The 19,406-nt window shown below is 36.6% G+C and overlaps 1 protein-coding gene across 2 annotated transcripts in view; it reads left to right on the top strand.

Moving 5' to 3' along the window:
- Positions 1–19,406, top strand: part of LOC101887219 (GTP-binding protein RAD) — a 160,660-nt gene that overhangs the window by 60,029 nt on the left and 81,225 nt on the right. For both annotated transcript variants that reach the window (XM_005179811.4, XM_011292704.3), the window contains exon 2: positions 7,398–7,880. In XM_005179811.4, the coding sequence (XP_005179868.1) occupies positions 7,668–7,880 (213 nt within the window). In that variant the 5' untranslated portion in view covers positions 7,398–7,667. The remainder of the gene's footprint in view (positions 1–7,397; positions 7,881–19,406) is intronic.

Below are 19,406 nucleotides of genomic sequence, written 5' to 3'. Positions count from 1 at the left end.
ATAAGATTCCTCGCTTCATATCCAGCGCACAAAGGCCACCAATCCGTACTTTGGAAATCAAGATTGACACTTGAAAATACCAAAGTGTCGATCACCTCAAGCAAGCGCTTCACCGGGAATGAGCCAAAATCCCGCTGGGCAACATTCAGGCAGTGTGTGACGGTTCCATTGGCCGTTTGAAGGCCATAATTCGTACCAAAGGTGACCAATTCGAACAAATCTAACCTTTTGCTAAAATTTGATGCTATTTCCGACATTTTTTGCTTTCATTCAATAAAATTTAAATAAAATGTGAAAATTATGGTGTTTAACTTTGTGGCAGTTTTTTCATCTCACCCTGGGAGCTATATTTGAAATTTCTAGACTTAATTCGGTTGGATGTGCCAAAATGCAGGTCATTTGGACTGATAATGGCCATTTGGTGCAAAATTAACCCGAAATTCGTTGAAGATATATGAGAGCTATGTCTAAATTTATACCGATTCTCACCTAATTCAGTAGGATTCCTCCTTGGGCGAAACAAGTATTGTTTAGAAAATTTCATCTCAATCGGGAAATAAATGCGACCTGCAACCTGTTCACAAAAATACATGGACAGACGGACGGTCGAACGGACTGATATCGACTTAGAAAGTGATTCTATGAAGACCCTCAAAAGTAACTATGGGTCTACCTCGCTTCCTTCTCCCTGTTACAAATAAATGCACAAAGACATAATACCCTGACCACCTTGTGGTATAGGGTATAACAAAGTGTCCGGAAGGAAAATCCGGAAAAAAATTTAATTTCTTCCTAGTCATAAAATTCCGCAATCAAAAATTTTCAATATTTCCCATTACACTTACACAGCGCCCACTGTTCAATAAAATACATAGTATTAGTAAAATATATATTAAATGATATATGTTGTGCCTGCACACACACACACACCTACACGCACATATGCACATATGCAAACAAATAGACATTAATTGCGTCCCAAAATAAATGACCCACTTTTCTTTTTCATGAAACGTCCACACAGACACACACACACACACACACCCTCGCTGACAAACAAACACCGATATTTATCTTTAACACGACGTGATGCGCTTCTTGTTGTTGTTATTTTTAAAAATATCCGCAAGTAATACAGGCAGCCAACAAGCCATCAACCAAAAGACAGACAACCAACCAACCACCTACTAAAAACAAATTTTCGGTTCAAAGTAATGCCCAACCCACTTGTTGTTATTAGTCGGACAATTTTTGAAAATGTTTTTCGTTCAGGATAGGCATTATTTTTGTGGTGGTGTTGCCGCTGTTGGTATGGGGTAGCTTCAAATATTTTTAGATGTAAAGCAGGTTATGTTTGACAAGTGGTTTTTTTTTTGTTAATAAAATAAACAAATTACATGGTGTCTAAAGCGAATATAATTAAGTTGTTTAGAGGTATTTTGCGATAAATAACATCAACAAGTGTTTTACATCATTCCCGGCATTGGAGATGCAAAGTAAAATCATTATTCTTTTAATTAATTTTCATTTTTATCCCAAATCTTATGATTGACTAATAGTGCGTTTAAAGAAAAAGTTATCCGGATTAACCCATATTTTCAGGATTTATAGCTTAGTCCGGATTTATTCAACAAGATTTACCATTCAAAAATAGACCTTTTCGAGATCGGATTTTTTTGAAAATCCCGTGTGGAAGCTATGTGATAATGGAAAGCATCACTGGATACAGCAGTAGTGCTGCCGTACCCTTCAAAATCGCAAGTGTTGGAAATTTCATTTGCACATGATTATACATTGGAAGGTGCATTTTTATACCCTCCACCTTGGAAAGGAGGGTTTATTAACTTTGTCATTCCGTTTGTAACATCCTAAAATATTCGTCGTAGACCCCATTAAGTACATATATTCATAATCAGCATAAAATTCTAAGTCGATTTAACGATGTCCGTCTGTCTGTCTGTCTGTCTGTTGAAATCACGATACAGCCCACATTATCTGACGTAGAGCGCCAAAATTTAGCAGAGCAATTTGTATTGTGTCTAGGATGGTTGGTATTGAAAATGAGATATATCGGTCCACGTTCTGGTATAGTCCCCTTATAACGGCCACATTTTTTCACGGATTTGTCTGAAAATTGGTATTTGTAGGTCACAACGGGTCCTAGCTTGTGTGACGAAGCATTGTATGTATAGGCCCACGTTTTGATATAGTCCCCATACAACGGAACCTCCCAATATTCGGTATTTTTATGATTTTTGACACATTTTTTCAAGAATTTCTCTGAAAATTGGTAGTTATAGATCATAATGGGTCCCAGTTCGTGTGGCGAGTCATTGTAATTATAGGTCCACGTTTTGGTATAGGCCCCATATAACGGTACCTTCCGATATTCGGTAATTTGATGATTTTTGCCACATTTTTCACAGATTTGTCTGAAAATTGGTATTTGTAGGTCATAATGGGTTCTAGCTCCATTGGCGAAACATTTCATGTGTAGGTCCACGATTTGGTATAGCCCCCATATAACGACACCTCCCGATATTCGGCATTTTAATGGTTTTTGCCACATTTCTTCTAATGTTTCCTTTACCCTAAGGTGGAGGTTATTAAAAGTTTAACCCGGCCGAACTTAATGTTTTTATACCCTACACCACTAGGTGGTCAGGGTATTATGTCTTTGTGCATTTGTTTGTAATAGGCAAAAGGAAACGAGATAGACCCACAGTTCCTTTTGATGATCTACATAGAATCACATTCTGAGTCGATTTATGCATGTCCGTCCGTCCGTCCGTCCGTCCGTCTGTCCGTCCGTCTGTCCGTCTGTCCATGTATTTTTGTAAACAAAGTACAGTTCGCATTTATTGCCCTATCCAGATGAAATTTTGCACAAATCATTTGTTTGGCCCAAGGACGAACCCTATTGAAATTGGAGATAATCGGTAAAAATTTAGATATAGCTCCCATATATATCTTCGTCCGATTTGCCTTTTATTGTGCACCAAACGTGTATTATCAGCCCGAATTTTGCACATACAACCAAATTAGACCTGAAAATAAGTATGCCAAATTTTATCGAAATCGGTTCAGATACAGCTATAGCTCCCATATATATTGTTCATCCGATTTGTTATTTTTGTCCTCCGCAGCCGTAATATGCACTCTGTAACAACAATATTTGGGGAAATATATCAAATGCAGCTCAGAAATACCTTTGCTAAATTTTATCGAGATCGGTTCAGATTTGGATATAGCTCCCATATATAACTTCGTCCGATTTACCATTTATTGTGCACCAAACGTCTAATATTTGTCCAAATGGGATGGAATTTGGCACATACGACCGAATTTAGTCTAGAAGGTAGTGTGCCAAATTTGGTGAAGATCGGTTCAGATATAGTTATAGCTCCCATATATATTGTTCATCCGATTTGTTGTATTTGTTACCCACAGCCGTAATACGCACTCCGTAACAACGATATTCAGGGAAATATATCAAATACAGCTCAGAAATATCTTTGCCAAATTTTATCAAGATCGGTTCAGATTTGGATATAGTTTCCATATATATTTTTATCCGATTTCAAATTAATTTCGCACCAAATGGGCAATACAAGTCCGAATTTAAAAGATACAAATGCTTCGGCATATTTAGTCCTTTGAATTTTAAATTATAATTATAATCATAGCGTGTATGATTGAATTCTCCCATAAAAACTTTTAATTATTAAGTGGAGCTCAACTAAATTAGCAAAGTGGTGTAGGGTATCATAAAATCGGCCCCGCCCGACTTTAGGACTTTCTTTACTGGTTTTTACTTGTTTTCTTTTCCAACATAATTTGCTTCTATATTAGCTTTTTATACCCTCCGTCAAAATGTGAAGGGTATATTAAGTTTGTCATTCCGTTTGTAACACCTTGAAACATACATTTTAGACCCCAAAAAGTATATATATTCTTGATCAGCATAAATTTCTATGTCGACTTAGCGATGTCCGCCCGTCTATCCGTCTGTGTAAATCATTCTAGCTTCCGAACGAAATGAAGTAGGTTGATAAAATTTTACTCAAATGTATATTATGTCTGCAGAACTTTTGATATTGAAAATGGGCTATGTAGGTCCACGTCTCCGTATAGCCCCCATATAATGGTACCTCCCTATTTTTCGGTATTTTGGTGATTTAAGCTACATTATTCACCAGAAGTGTTTCAAATTTGTTATTCGAAGTTCGTAATGGATACTACAGCCTAAGACAGAAACTTGTCTGTGCAGGTCCACGTCTTCGTATAGACTCCATATAACAGTACCTCCCAATATTCGGTATTTTGGTGATTTAAGCGACATTATTTACCTGAAATGTTTCGAATGTGGTATTTGAAGTTCGTAATGGATACTACAGCCTAAGACAAAAAATTGTCTATGCAGGCCCACGTCTTTGTATAGCCCTCCCTATATTCAGTATTTTGACTCCGGATTTCAAATTTGGTATTTGAAGTTCGTAATGGATACTACAGCCTAAGACAGAAAATTGTCTGTGCAGGTCCACGTCTTCGTACAGCCCCCATATAACAGCACCTCCCGATATTCGGTATTTTGATGATTTTAGTGACCCTATTCACCGAAATTGTTTAACATTTGGTAATTGAAGTTCGCAATGGATACTGCAACCTAAGACAGAAAATTGTCTGTGCAGGTCCACGTTTTCGTATAGCCCCCATAAAAGAGTGTCTCGCGATAATCGGTATTTTGATGATTTTAGCTAAATTATTCACCGATTTGTTTAGGTTACGAATTTGAATATTGTAATGGCTTATGACAAAAGTGGCCTATGCAGGTCCATGTTCTAATATAACGGCTACATGTGGTATTTTTATAACTTTTAGAGAGTTTTTTTAAGGATGTTATTTCTTTGAAAATTGTCAAATTCGTTCCAAAATGGTGGAAGGTATTCCAAGTTCGGCCCGGTCGAACTTACAGCTTTTTTACTTGTTGTTGTTGTGCATTTGTTTGTAACATGAGACAGACCCATAGTTACTTTTGAGGATCTTCATTGAATCACTTTCTGAGTCGATACATGTCCGTCCGTTTGTCCATGTATTTTGGATAACAAAATAGTCGTATTTATTATTTGATTTAGATGAAATTTTCCAAACAATATTTGTTTGACCTAAGGACGAACCCTATTGAAATTGGTGAGAATCAGTTCAAATTTAATTATAGCTCACATATATATCTTTAACCGATTTCGGGTTTATTTTACCCCAAATACCCATATCAGTCCAAACGACCCGCTTTTTGGCACATCCGACCGAATATAGTCTAGAAGCAAGTACATCAAATTTGGAGAAAATCGGTTCAGATATAGCTATAGCTCCCATACATATGTTTCATCCGATTTGGGGGTTTAAGTCCCTCACATGTGTAATATACACTCCACAAGAATAATAGCGTGTCAATTCTTATCAAGATCGAATCAGATTAGAATTTAGCTCCCATATATATTCACAATTATGACAGATATACGTTTTGGAAATTGTGTCCCTTTGTGGTCGAGGTACCAGAACGAGTTGGCAGATATCTATTAGCTTCACAACAAATTTTTGGGTCGGAAAAAATTTTTGGATGTGTGGAATTTGAAGAGAGTTAGACGCTTATTTCGCGTTTTGTTTTTCAAAATTATGAACCCCTTATGGGGGAACTATCAGAAAGAGTGCGCCTATATATATCATTTTTATAGCAGATCTTGTGATGATAGAAATATTGAGATTGGCCAGGTACGGATGGAATCGGATGTTAATTTCGCGTTTCATGAGCTTCATGGATATTCAAAATTTTGATCCTTTGTGGGGGAGGTACCAGAAGAAGTGAACCGATATATCCTATCTAAGCAGCAGAACTTGTGTTAGTAAAAATAATGGGATGTGTGAAATATGAAGAGAACTGAATGCTTATTTCGGATATATGATCGATTTGGTTATTCAAAATTGTTACCCTCTGTGAGGGAGGTAGTAGAAAGAGTGGACCGATAGTGAAATTTAATGAAAATATTGTGCTGTGTGAAATTTGAAGGCAATCGGATCCTTACATCACATCTTATAAAAGATGAAATTATTCAAAATGTTGACTCTTTGCGGGTGAGGTACTTCATGGAGTTGACCGATATTATCCATTTTCGCACCAGCCCTGGCACGGATGCAAATATTAGGATTTGCAAACTTGGAGTAAAAAATGATTATCCTTTCTATATATATATATATATATATATATATATATATATATATATATATATATATATATATATATATATATATGTATATATATTATATATATATATATATATATATATATATATATATATATATATATATATATATATATATATATATATATATTTTGGAAATTTCGAACCTTTGTACCAGAAGGAATGGATCGATATTTCCTATCCCCGAACTAGATTTAAGTTTAATAATAATAATATTACGATGTACCAAGTATGGACCAAATACCATGCACCCTTCAAGATTTATCTTGAGCACCATCCAGACAGACGGATGGAGTCCAAATATCCTGAAAAGGATTCGGTCGAAAGAGACCTAAGGTCTAAAACCTTTATTTCGATGAGACACGTTTTGGTCGTATCAAATTATATGTATATACTCTTTGCAGCCATATAACTGAAGGTATAAAATATAAATTACAAAATATCGACTTTGCAATGTCTTCTAAAGCGGGACATCGACTTCGATTTACAAACTTTTCAATAACAAAAATTGACGAATCTAATACCTGAAAGCTCCATTGGAATTAAAAAATCTTAAGGTCTTTGAGGGAAATTTGAAAGAAAAGTCCACACACAATTCGATGTTTATCACGTAAAAAATATACTCCCACTTAAATATATGCTCTCACTTAAATATATTTAGAACATTATTTAGTTGATCTAAACCAAAATATTAAGAAAAAAAAACACGTAGCATAATTTTTTTGATTTTCAAAACCACCATTGCATTATTACAGTTATAGTTGCTTATTATCATATATTAAATTATATTATCCTAAAATTATAATAAAATAGCACCTAGTGTTGAACACCAAAAAAAAACCTTTTAAAAAATATTCAAACACAATTTTTAATAAATCTTGGTTAATATTTCATAAAAAAAATTCTGGGTCACATTTCAAAGGGTAATTCACATTGCATTGAGTTGATATCGAGTAGCGACGTATCATGGCTTAATTTATCAATTACAATAAATATATTTACGTATTAGTAGTTAATTTTTAATTTTTAGAGGAATTAAATATATATTTTTTAGTTTTTAAAATTATTTTTTCCGTTGCCAAACATTAAAACTTTGCTACATTTTTTCGTATTGTTTTCTCTTATGTTTTTTTGCAGATTTCATTGCGTGCATGTCTTACGAATTAGCACAACTGTTGTTGCAAATGTTATAAGGCAAACTTTTGTTTTGTGGCATCTCATAAATAACTCAGAACAAATTTTCGCAAAAAAAAAAAAAAGAAAAACAAAATATCACAAAACTTAAAAGAAGCTCACACAAAGCATCAACAAATATTCAAAGATTTTAAAGTGTAATTTGCGCAAAAAAATATTTAAAATTATTGTCGGCGCTGTCAAGCAAAAAGCAAACATAAAACGCCAAACAACATGGCCGATGATATCGCATCGATGCGCATGATGCAGAAGAAGACCCGCAGTGCTTCCATATGTGCCACCGGTGGTGGCAGTCTCGAAAATGCCATCTACAACATGCCCTCGGGCAACAATACACCGGAGAATTCGGGTACGCCCAGTTATCGGAGACGTCGTCCCGCCACCCGATCACAGAGTGCGCGGATAACAGCAACGGCCGGAAGATCGGTAAGTAGTTATTTGCATTGATTTTTATTCACTAGGCAAATATTATTGGCTTTATTAAATATTTAAGTTGCTTACCAAAGTTTACCTAGAATTTGTAATAATCACTTTATTTTAATATTTTATGAAAGTATCTTTGGAAAAATTCGCCACGACTCAAAACTGCACACATATGTACCAAGGTATGAAGGTATCCACGTACATATGGTGTGTTCATGCCCTTGTGAGTCACTTTCTTGTATTTGCTTTCAAACACACATGCATACATACATATGTATGTGCATATACTATAATGTAATTTAAATGGATACCCGCACTGCACAGACTCACACACATGTGTTCATAATTTTGTTTTCATCTCGACATGTGTTCTGTACCGACGTCTTGTCGTTTATTTAAGTTTATTAAAGAGAATTTATTTATTCTACAGTGGCAAAGGGGTGGATCTGTAGGTGTATAGAACGACTGGTATTGGATTATTTATAGCCCAGTATAAACATATCATCTTATTTTTGGCATTTTATGTTTTCCACTCCCAATTTATCAACGACTCTGACTTCGGAGTCAACCCTGAAAAAAAACAAGTAAAACAGCTGTAAGTTCGGCCGGGCCGAACTTTGAATGCTCTCCAACATTTGGAACGAATTTGGAAATTTTCAAAAAAAAAATAAAATCCGTTAAAAATTCTGTTAAAATCTTAAAAATACCGAATGTAGCCGTATATTAGGGTCTAGACAACGACGTGGCAACTTTTGTCCCAAGCTATTACAATATTCAAATGCGAAACTTGTAAAAATCTGTTTATAATGTAGCTAAAGTCATCAAAATACCGAATATAGGGTGGTACCTTGGGGGTTATAAAACGTGGACCTGCACATACTATTTTCTATTTGTCATAGACAATTTTCTGTCATTACGAACTTCAAATACAAAATTTGAAACAAATGCGGTTAATAATGTCGCTAAAATCAACAAAGTACCGAATATCGGGAGGTACAGTTATAGGGGGGGTTATACGTAGACGTGAACCTGCACAGACAATTTTCTGTCTTAGGCTGTAGTATCCATTACGAACTTCAAATACCTAATTTAAAACAATTCCGGTGAATAATGTGGCTAAAGTCATCAAAATACCGAATATCGGGAGGTACAGTAATATGGGGGCTATACGAAGACGTGGACCTGCACAGACAATTTCCTGTCTTAGGCTGTAGTATCCATTACGAACTTCAAATGCTAAATTTAAAAGGATTCCGGTAAATAATGTTGCTAAAATCAACAAAGTGGCGAATATCGGGAGGTGCTCTTATATGGGGGCTTTACGAAGGCGTGGACCAACATGGCCCATTTTCAATAGCAAAAGTCCTACAGACATAATACATATTTGAGTAATTTTTTATCAACTTACTTCATTTCATTCGGGAGCTAGAGTGATATCCACAGACGGACGGACATCGTTAAATAGACATATAATTTTATGCCGATCAAGTGTGGGGTCTAAAATGTATATCTCGAGGTGCTACAAACGGAATGACAAACATAATATACCATCCATACTATGGCGGAGGGTATAAAAATCTATGCAATTTGGTTTGAAGTTGAATTGAAGTTGTGTATCGAAGGTGCATAAAAATATGAGCCGATCTCGATAAAATTTAGCAGATTTATTTTCAACCTGTATATGATGTCCGGTATAAAATATCCTTTTTGTGGAGTGCATATTACGCATGTGTGATATAAAACATATATATATGGGAGCTATAGCAATATCTGAACCGATTTTCACCCAAAATTTGAAGTACTTGCTTCTGGCTGAATTCCATCCAAAGTGTCAAAATTCAGTCCATTTCCAAATCCAAACCGATCTTGACAAAATTTTGGGCACTTAATTCTGAGCTGCATCTGATATCTGGTACCAAAGATCATTGTTGTGGAGTGCACATTAACCATGTGAGGGACTTACAACCCCAAAACGGGATCTGTAGCTATATCTGGACCGATTTTTACCAAAATTTGAAGCACTTGGTTTTGGGATGAATTCCGTCGGAAGTGCCACAATTCACCCCATTTGGACTGATATTAGCCATCTGAAATCTGAAATATATTTATGGAAACTATATCCAAATCCGAACCGATCTTGACAACATAATGAGCACTTATTTCTGAGCTGCATCTGATATCTGGTGCCAAAGATCATTGTTTCGAAATGCAGATTATGCATGTGACGGACTTAAAACCCCAAATCGGATGAATTAATGGGAGCTTTAGCAAAATATGGGTCGCATACGTACGATTGAGATGAAATTTTACACAAATCAATTCTTTTGAAATTTTTGAAAATCGGTCCAAATTTAGATAGAGCTTCCATATATGTCTTCGTCCGATCTCAAATTTATTAGGCGCCATATGGGAAATATTCGTCCAAACAGGATATATTTCGGCACATCCGACCGAAGCAAGTACTTAAAATAAGATACTTGGTTCAGATATAGCTATCTATATATATGTCTTATCCGGTGCTTAAGTCCCTTACATTAGTAAATCACACTCCACAAGAATGATATTTGATACCATATATCTCATACAGCTCAGAAATACCTCTGCCAAACTTGATCAAGGTCGGTTCAGACTTGGATATAGATTCCATAAATATCTTTATCCAATTTCAGACTGATATAATATATATAATAACCAAATATATAATATCAGCCAAAATTGGATGGATTTTCGCACATTCAACCCAACTTTTGTTGTTGTTGTAACTCGGTTTCCATACATCTAGGACCACAAGGTGGTCAGGGTATTATTTATTTGTGCATTTGTTTGTGACAGGCAAAAGGAAACGAGATAGACCCATAGTTCCTTTTGATGATCTGCATAGAATCACATACTGAGTCGATTTATGCATGTCCGCCCATCCGTCTATCTGTCCGTCCGTCTGTCCATGTATTTTTGTGAACAAAGTACAGTTCGCATTTATTGCCCTATCCAGATGACATTTTCCACAAATCATTTGTTTGGCCCAAGGACGAACCCTATTGGAATTGGAGATAATCGGTCAAAATTTAGATATAGCTTCCATATATATCTTCGTCCGATTTGCCTTTTATTGTGCACCAAACGTGTAATACCAGCCCGAATAGTATGGAATTTTGCACATACAACCAAATGAGATCTGAAAATAAGTATGCCAAATTTGATCCAAATCGGTTCAGATATAGCTATAGCTCCCATATATATTGTTCATCCGATTTGTTATTTTTGTCCTCCACACCCGTAATATGCACTCTGTAATAACAATATTTGGGGAAATATATCAAATATAGCTCAGAAATACATTTGCTAAATTTTATCGAAATCGGTTCAGATTTGGATATAGCTGCCATATGTAACTTCGCCCGATTTAACTTTTATTGTGCATCAAGCGTCTAATATTTGCCCAAATGGGATGAAATATGGCACATACCACCGAATTGAGTCTAGAAGCTAGTATGTCAAATTTGGTGCAGATCGGTTCAGATATAACTATAGCTCCCATATATACTGTTCATGCGATTTGTCATATTTGTTACCCACAGCCGTAATAAGCACTCCGTAACAACGGTATTCAGGATAATACATCAAATACAGTTCAGAAATACCTTTGCTAAATTTTATCGAGATCGGTTTCGATTTGGATACATCTCCCATATACAACTTCATCCGATTTATATTTTATTGTGCATGGGATGAAATTTGGCACTTACGACCAAATTGAGTCTAGAAGCTAGTATGTCAAATTTGATCGAAATCGGTTCAGATATAGCTATAGCTACCGTATATATTGTTCATCCGATTTGTTATATTTGTTACCCACAGCCGTAATATGCACTCCGTAACAACGATATTCAGGGAAATATATGAAATTCAGCTCAAAAATATCTTTGCCAAATTCCGATTTGGATATATTCCGATTTGGATATAGCTCCCGAATTTAAAGGATACAAATGCTTCGGCATATTTAGTCTTTTGAACTTTAAATTATAATTATAATCATAGCGAGCATGATTGAATTCTCCCACAACAGCTTTTAATTGTTATGCGGAGCTCTATTAAATTAGCAAAGTGGTGTAGGGTATTTAGGTGAAGGGAATTTAGGTGAAGTAGATTATACCGACTAAAACCTTTTTTGTGTGCGAAGTATATTGTGGCTCTAGAACCGTTATAATTTAGAATCAAGGGGAATTAATATATGGGAGATATATCGGGCGGGGCCGACTTTATGACTTTCTTTACTGGTTTAATTTAGGGCTGCTCGAAGTGATATCATGTGCTCTATTGCAATGTTATTTGGTACGAGAGGTACAAATGCCAATTTTGTGAAAATCGATCCAGAGTGGGATATATCTCCTATATATTAATTCCCCTTGATTCTAAATTATAACGGCTCTAGAGCCACAGTATACTTCGCACACAAAAAGGTTTTAGTCGGTATAATCTACTTCACCTAAATTCCCAATGCAAACATTTTTGTTATTAGTAGCTTTACTAAAAATGTATAGTTCTGATGGGTGTCATATATTCGGCGCCGCCCCCTTTTTTGGCCGTTCTTTACTATTTTATCGTGTTTCCATTCGCAGCCACTGTACAACGTGCAACCTTTTACAACAATCATTTTTCTCATCGCCGCCATTCCCCCAACGTATGTTCGTGCATCCTTGGTGCTTTGTTTACACGAGATGTACATCTCACATGACTTGTTTCACTTTTTGTCTTTCCATTCGATTTTTTTACACTTCCACGACATACATTGCCACACATACATACATCTTCAATATACATATGAACATGTGTATATTTATGCATATTCCACTTCTTGTTACCTTCTTCTTCCATCTTCCATTTTAACTTGAAAGACAGTTCCTTTGGCAGTTTCTGTTTTATTTATTTTATTAACAAGCTACAGCAACAACAACAACAAATTGTCTGTTAAATTAAGTGATAGGCGGCAGACGTCTATAAGTATATATGTTAAATATACAAAATTATGTGTGTTTACGTATCCATTATATTTTAATGCAATAGTTTGGAAATTGGCAAATGGAAGATTGAGAAGGGAAGCGGAGCCGAAAGTTTAAAAAGGACATTTTGCAAAGTGTTCGAATAAGATAACAAGTTAAAAAGCAGTAAGTTCCGGCCCGGCCGAACTTTGAATACCCTCCACCATTTGGAACGAATTTGGAAATTTTCAAAAAATAAAATCCTAAAAAAATTCTGTTAAAATTTAAAAAAAAATCGAATATAGCCGTTATATTGGGGTCTAAACGATGTGGACCTACATAGGTATTGTTTGTCATAAGCCATTACCATATTCAAATTCGAAACTTGAAAAAAACGATGAATAATGTAGCTCAAATCATCAAAATATCGTATATAGGGAGGTACCCTTATATCGGAGATGTGCGAAAACCTGGACCAGCATAGACAATTTTCTGTCACAGGCTGTAGCATCCATTACGAACTTCAAATACGACATCTCAAACAATTTCGGTGGGTATTGTACCTAAACTCGTCAAAATACCGAATATAGGGAGGTTCTGATGTATGGGGCCTATACGATGACCTGGACCTGCACAGACAATTTTCTGTCACAGGCTGTAGTATCCATTACGAACTTCAAATACCAAAGTTGAAACAATTCCGATGAATAATGTCGCTGAAATCATTAAAATACCGAATATCGGGAGGTACCGATGTATGGGGCCTATACGAAAACCTGTACCTGCACAGACAATTTTCTGTCACAGGCTGTAGTATCCATTACGAACTTCAAATACCAAATTTGAAGCAATTCCGGTGAATAATGTCGCTAAAATCATTAAAATACCGAATATCGGGAGGAACCGTTATATGGGGGCTGTACGAAGACGTGGACTTGCATGGTCAATTTCCTATCTGAGGCTGTAGTATCCATTACGAACTTCAAATACCAAATTTGAAACAATTCCGGTGAATAATGACGCTAAAATCATCAAAATACCGAATATAGGGAGGTACCGTTATATGGGGGTTATACGAAGATGTGATCCTGCGTAGAAAATTTTCTGTCATAGGCTGTAGTATTTATTTCGAACTTCAAATACCAAATATGAAAAAATTCCGGTGAATAATGTCGCCAAAATCATCAAAATACCGAATATAGGGAGGTACCGTTATATGGGGGCTGTACGAAGACGTGAACCTGCATGGTCCATTTCCTGTCTGAGGCTGTAGTATCTATTACGAACTTCAAATACCAAATTTGAAACAATTCCGGTAAATAATGTCTCTAAAATCATCAAAATACTGAATATAGCGAGGTACCGTTTTACGGGGGCTATACGAAGACTGTAGTATTTATTTCGAACTTTAAATACCAAATTTAAAACAATTCCGATGAATAATGTCGCTAAAATCATCAAAATACCGAATATCGGGATGTATCGTTGTATGGGGTCTATATGAAAACGTGGACCTACATGACCCATTTACGAACTTAACATGCCTACTGGAAAAATAAACATGTGTGCAAAATTGTAGCATTCTATCTCAATTCGTTCGAAAGATAGCGTAATTACAACAGACAGACAGAAGGACAGATAGACGGGCAGACAGACGGACTGACAGACAGACGGACGGACATCGCTAAATCGACTTAGAATTTTACGCTGATCAAGAATATATATATATACTTTGTTGGGTCTGACATGAGTATTTCGAGGACGGTTACAAACGGAATGACAAAGTTAATATACCCTCCATAGTATGGTGGAGGCTATAAAAATAGTTGGAAACTTGCATTCTTTAATTTCAATTGCATTCTTTTATTTTCAAAGTCCTGTTTTTTGTATGAATGTGAATTAAAACAGTTAGAACGAAATTTTATTTACCGTCTGCTAAATTTATGATATCGTATCATGACAATAAAAACGTCATAGACAAACAGCAGTATTTTTATTCGAAGATATGTGGGAGCCACAGAGCACCATATGGCCATAAAAGTCAAATGAACTAAAAGAAATTGTATCTCAATAAAAATGTCACAGCAACTGCACACATATATGTACAAATATATAAGGAAGAAAAATGTCGGTATGTCATTTAAGTATTTATTGTAGTAAAACTACCAAAATTATTTTATTTACAATGGAGCATTTGATATTGGCCCCCGAGTCTTCGGGTGGCTATAAAAGCCAAATGCGACCAAAAGGTCGGTCAAAATAACTGTCTTAGAAACCTTGTCGCTTTTTAAGTCAATAAAATGATGTACGTCTGTTGAAATCACTATACAGGGTGAGACGAAAAAAATGCAACAAAATTCAGACTGCTGTCATTTCTAAGCCACTCATCCGACAGCTGTTAAAATTATTCCAGTGACGGCTCATTATATTGTTTACAAGCGTACGAAAGCATTTTAATGAGAATTTTCGAGAAAACAAATTATTCGTGATGGAACTCAAGCGGGATTGTGTGATTTCTTTATATTTGGCTGGAAAACCACAAGTGGCTATCGTTAGAGCACTCCAGCATTTAAATGTGAATAAATCTTTTGTGACTCGTACCATCGCTCGTTACCGTGATACTGGTAGCGCAGTCCGACATCAAGGAAGTGGACGGAAGAAAACAGCAACATCAGCAGAAATGGTTCGAAAAGTAAAAAAGCGACTTGATTGAAACCCACATCGCAGTGGCCGAAAAATGGCTCGTGAGGTAAATTAATCGCAATATTCCATTCGGCAAATATTGAAAAATGAGCTCGTGGTAAAGCCATTGAAATTATAAAAAGTGACAGAACTTACACCGCAAGAGAAAGAAAATAGACTCAAAAGAGCTAAAGAGTTGCTTAGCTTGGCTTGGCCGAAAGTGGTGAACTGCCGTAATTGCTTTTCTCCGATGAAAAAACATTCGTTTTCCAGCAATTTGTAAACAAACAAATGATCGTGTTTACTTGCCAAAGAGGTTAGCTGAAAATATGCACCTTCGGTTGGCCACCAGAACTCAAGCTCCGGCCATAGTGTGGGCCGCCATAACAGCCAGTGGTCGCTCTCCGATCGTATTAATCGACCGTGGCATCAGAATAAATGACGAATATTATTATCAAAGCGACGAATATTAATATTAAAGTGTATTAAAGCCTTGGCCATGCAAACATATAGACCGCAGGCCTTGGACATTCCAATAGGACTCGGCACAATCGCGCTCAGCCAACCAAGAATGGTTACAAAATGAGGTTCCTCGCTTCATTTCCAGCGCACAATGGCCACCAAAATCTCCGGATACCAATCCATTGGACTATTATATCCGGATTTTATTGGAAAGCAATTTTGGCATTTAAAAATACCAAAGTGTCGATCACCTCAAGCAAGCGCTTCGCCGGGAATGGGCCAAAATATAGCAGAGCAACATTCGGGCAGCGTGTAACAGTAATTCGTGCCAAAGGTGACCAATTCGAACAAATCTAAACTTATTCTTAATAAAATTTAAAAAAAACATAATAATTATGGCGTTCGACTTTCTTGCAGTTTTTTTATACCCTCCACCATACTATGGAGGATATATTAATTTTGTCATTCTCGAAATACTCATGTCAGACCCAACAAAGTATATATATTCTTGATCAGCGTAAAATTCTAAGACGATTTAGCCATGTCCGTCTGTCTGTTGAAATCACGCTATCTTTCGAACGAATTGAGATAGAAGGCTACAATTTTGCACACATGTATATTTTGACAGTAGGCAGGTTAAGTTCGTAAATGGGCCATGTAGGTCCACGTCATCATATAGCCCTCCCGATATTCGGTATTTTGATGATTTTAGTGACATTATTCACCGGATTTGTCAAATTTGGCCTAAGACAGAAAATTGTATGTGCAGGTCCACGTATTCGTTAGCCCCCATATAACAGTATTTTGATGATTTTAGCAACATTATTCACCGGAATCGTTTCGAATTTGGCATTTGAAGTTCGAAATGGATACTACAGCCTAAGACAGAAAAAATTGTCTGTGCAGGTCCACGCCTTCATATAGCCCCCATATAACGGTACCTCCCGATAATCGGTAGTTTGATGACTTTATCTACATTATCTACCGATTTTTTTCTTAGTTTCGCAATTGAATATTGTAATGGCTTATGAAAAAAAATTCCCTATGCAGGTTCATGTCGTCGTATTGACCCCAATATTATGGCTACATTCGGTATTTCTAAGATTTTAACGGATTTTATTGTTTTTGAGGATTGCCAAATTCGTTCCAAATGGTGAAGGGTATTCAACTTACAGGTTTTTTACTTGTTTTTATCTTACCCTGTAGTGGACCTTCAAACGACCAAAGAAACCATCACACACACAGGGATGTTGCTTTGCGGTATTTTGGCTAATTCCCGGCGAAGCGTTTCCCCAAATGTTACTCTGCTGTATTTTGAATCATTCCCAGCGAAGCGCGTGCTTGAGGTGCGCGACACTTGGGTATTTTTTAGTGCCAACCTTGTTTTCCAAAATACTCCAGACACTATAGTCCAACGGATTGGTATCCGGAGATTTTGGTGGTCATTGTGCGCTGGAAATGAAGCGAGGAACGTCATTTTGTAACCATTTTTGGGTGGCGAGTGGTGAGTGCGATGATGCAGAGTCCTGTCCTGGTGGAATGTCCAAGGTCTACGGCCAAAATGTTTGCGTGCCCAAGGCTTTAATGCACCCTTCAGAATATTTTCGTGATAATATTCGGCATTTATTCAGATGCCACGGTCCACTAATACGAGCGGAGAGCGAGCATCGGCTGTTATGGCGGCACACACCATCACCATGGCCGGCGCTTGAGTTCTGGTAGCCAGCCGAATGAGCTCATTTTCAGCTGACTTCTTTGACAAGTAAACACGATCACTTTGTTTATTTACAAAATCCTGGACAACGAATGTTTTCCATCGGCAGTTTACCACTTTCGGCCAAGCGAAACAACTCTTTAGCTCTTTTGAGTCTATTTTCTTACAGTTGCGGTGTAAGTTCTTGCACTTTTTGGAATTTTAATGGCTTTACCCCAAGCTCATTTTTCAATATTTGCAGAATGGAATATTGCGATATGTTCACCTCACGAGCCATTTTTCGGCCACTGTGACGCGGGTTTCTATCAAGTCGCTTCTTTACTTTTCGAATCATTTCTGCTGATGTTGCTGTTTTCTTCCGTCCACTTCCTTGTCGTCGGGCTACGCTACCAGTATGGTACGACACGAGCGATGGTACGACACACAAAAGATTTATTCACATTTAAATGCTGGAGTGCTCTAACGATAGCCACTTGTGGTTTTCCAGCCAAATAAAAATAAATCACACTATCACCTTGAATTCCATCACGAATAAGATTTTTCCGGGAAAATTCTCACCAAAATGATTTTTTACGCTTGTAATCAACATAATGAGCTTTCACTGGGATAATTTTAACAGCTGTCGGACGAGTGGCTTAGATATGACAGCAGTCTTAAATTGGTTGTAGTTTTTTCATCTCACCCTGTATATTGAAAAATGGACCAAAAACAACCCTTGCCGACTTGTTTGAGGCTTAAACTTTTCAAACAAAATTATCCTCGTGTTGGCATTAGTAATATTGTCGAGGACACTTTAAATCTAAACTGCACTTATTCCAAGGAATATTAATCCGAATATTTCCAATATGGTGGAAGAGATGGGAACTTTTTCGCTCTATTTAGATTACTTTGCGGTTATACTTTAAAATCGCCGATACACGCGTCTTCTATTTTTAGCTCTACTAACCTGCTGGATTTCCCCCGTAATTATAGAATTTTGTAGCACAGTGTACAACTTAACCCAGAAAAGAATATTTTAGAATTTCTGGCGTTTAGGTAAAATTTAGACTTTTGTATATCATTTTTATACCCTCCACCAAAAAAGTATGGAGGGTATATTAAGTTCGTCATTCCGTTCGTAACTCATCGAAATAATAATTTTAGACCCAACACAGTATATATATTCTTGATCGGCGTAAAATTCTAAGACGATTTAGCCCTGTCCGTCCATCTGTCCGTCTTTCACGCTACAGTCTAAACGAATTAAGATATGAAGCTAAAATTTTGCACAGATCTCTCTTTTGTCTGCAGGCAGGTCAAGTTCGAAGATGGGCTATATCGGTCCACGATATTCGGTGTTTTGATGATGTAAGCAACATTTTTCAATGGAATTGTCTTAAAATCCACACAAGTAGTTCCTTGCGAGTACTTTACCCCCTGAGAGAGAATTGTCTATACAGGTACACGATATCGTACATCCCCCATATAACGGTACCCCCCGATATTCGGTATTTTGATGATATTAGCCACATTTTTCAACGAAATTGTCTGAAAATCCACACAAGGAGTTCCTTGTGGGTACTTTATACCTCGGCAGAGAATTATCTATATAAGTCCACGATATCGTATAGCCCTCATATAACGGTACCCCCGATATTCGGTATTTTGATGTTTTTAGCCATATTTTTCAACGGAATGGTCACAAGGGGTTCT

Source organism: Musca domestica, unplaced genomic scaffold, assembly GCF_030504385.1.
Source record: "Musca domestica strain aabys unplaced genomic scaffold, Musca_domestica.polishedcontigs.V.1.1 16, whole genome shotgun sequence".
Classification (NCBI taxonomy): Eukaryota; Metazoa; Arthropoda; class Insecta; order Diptera; family Muscidae; genus Musca; species Musca domestica.
Note: the sequence above shows the minus strand (reverse complement) of the source record. Positions and strands in the feature narration are given on the sequence as shown.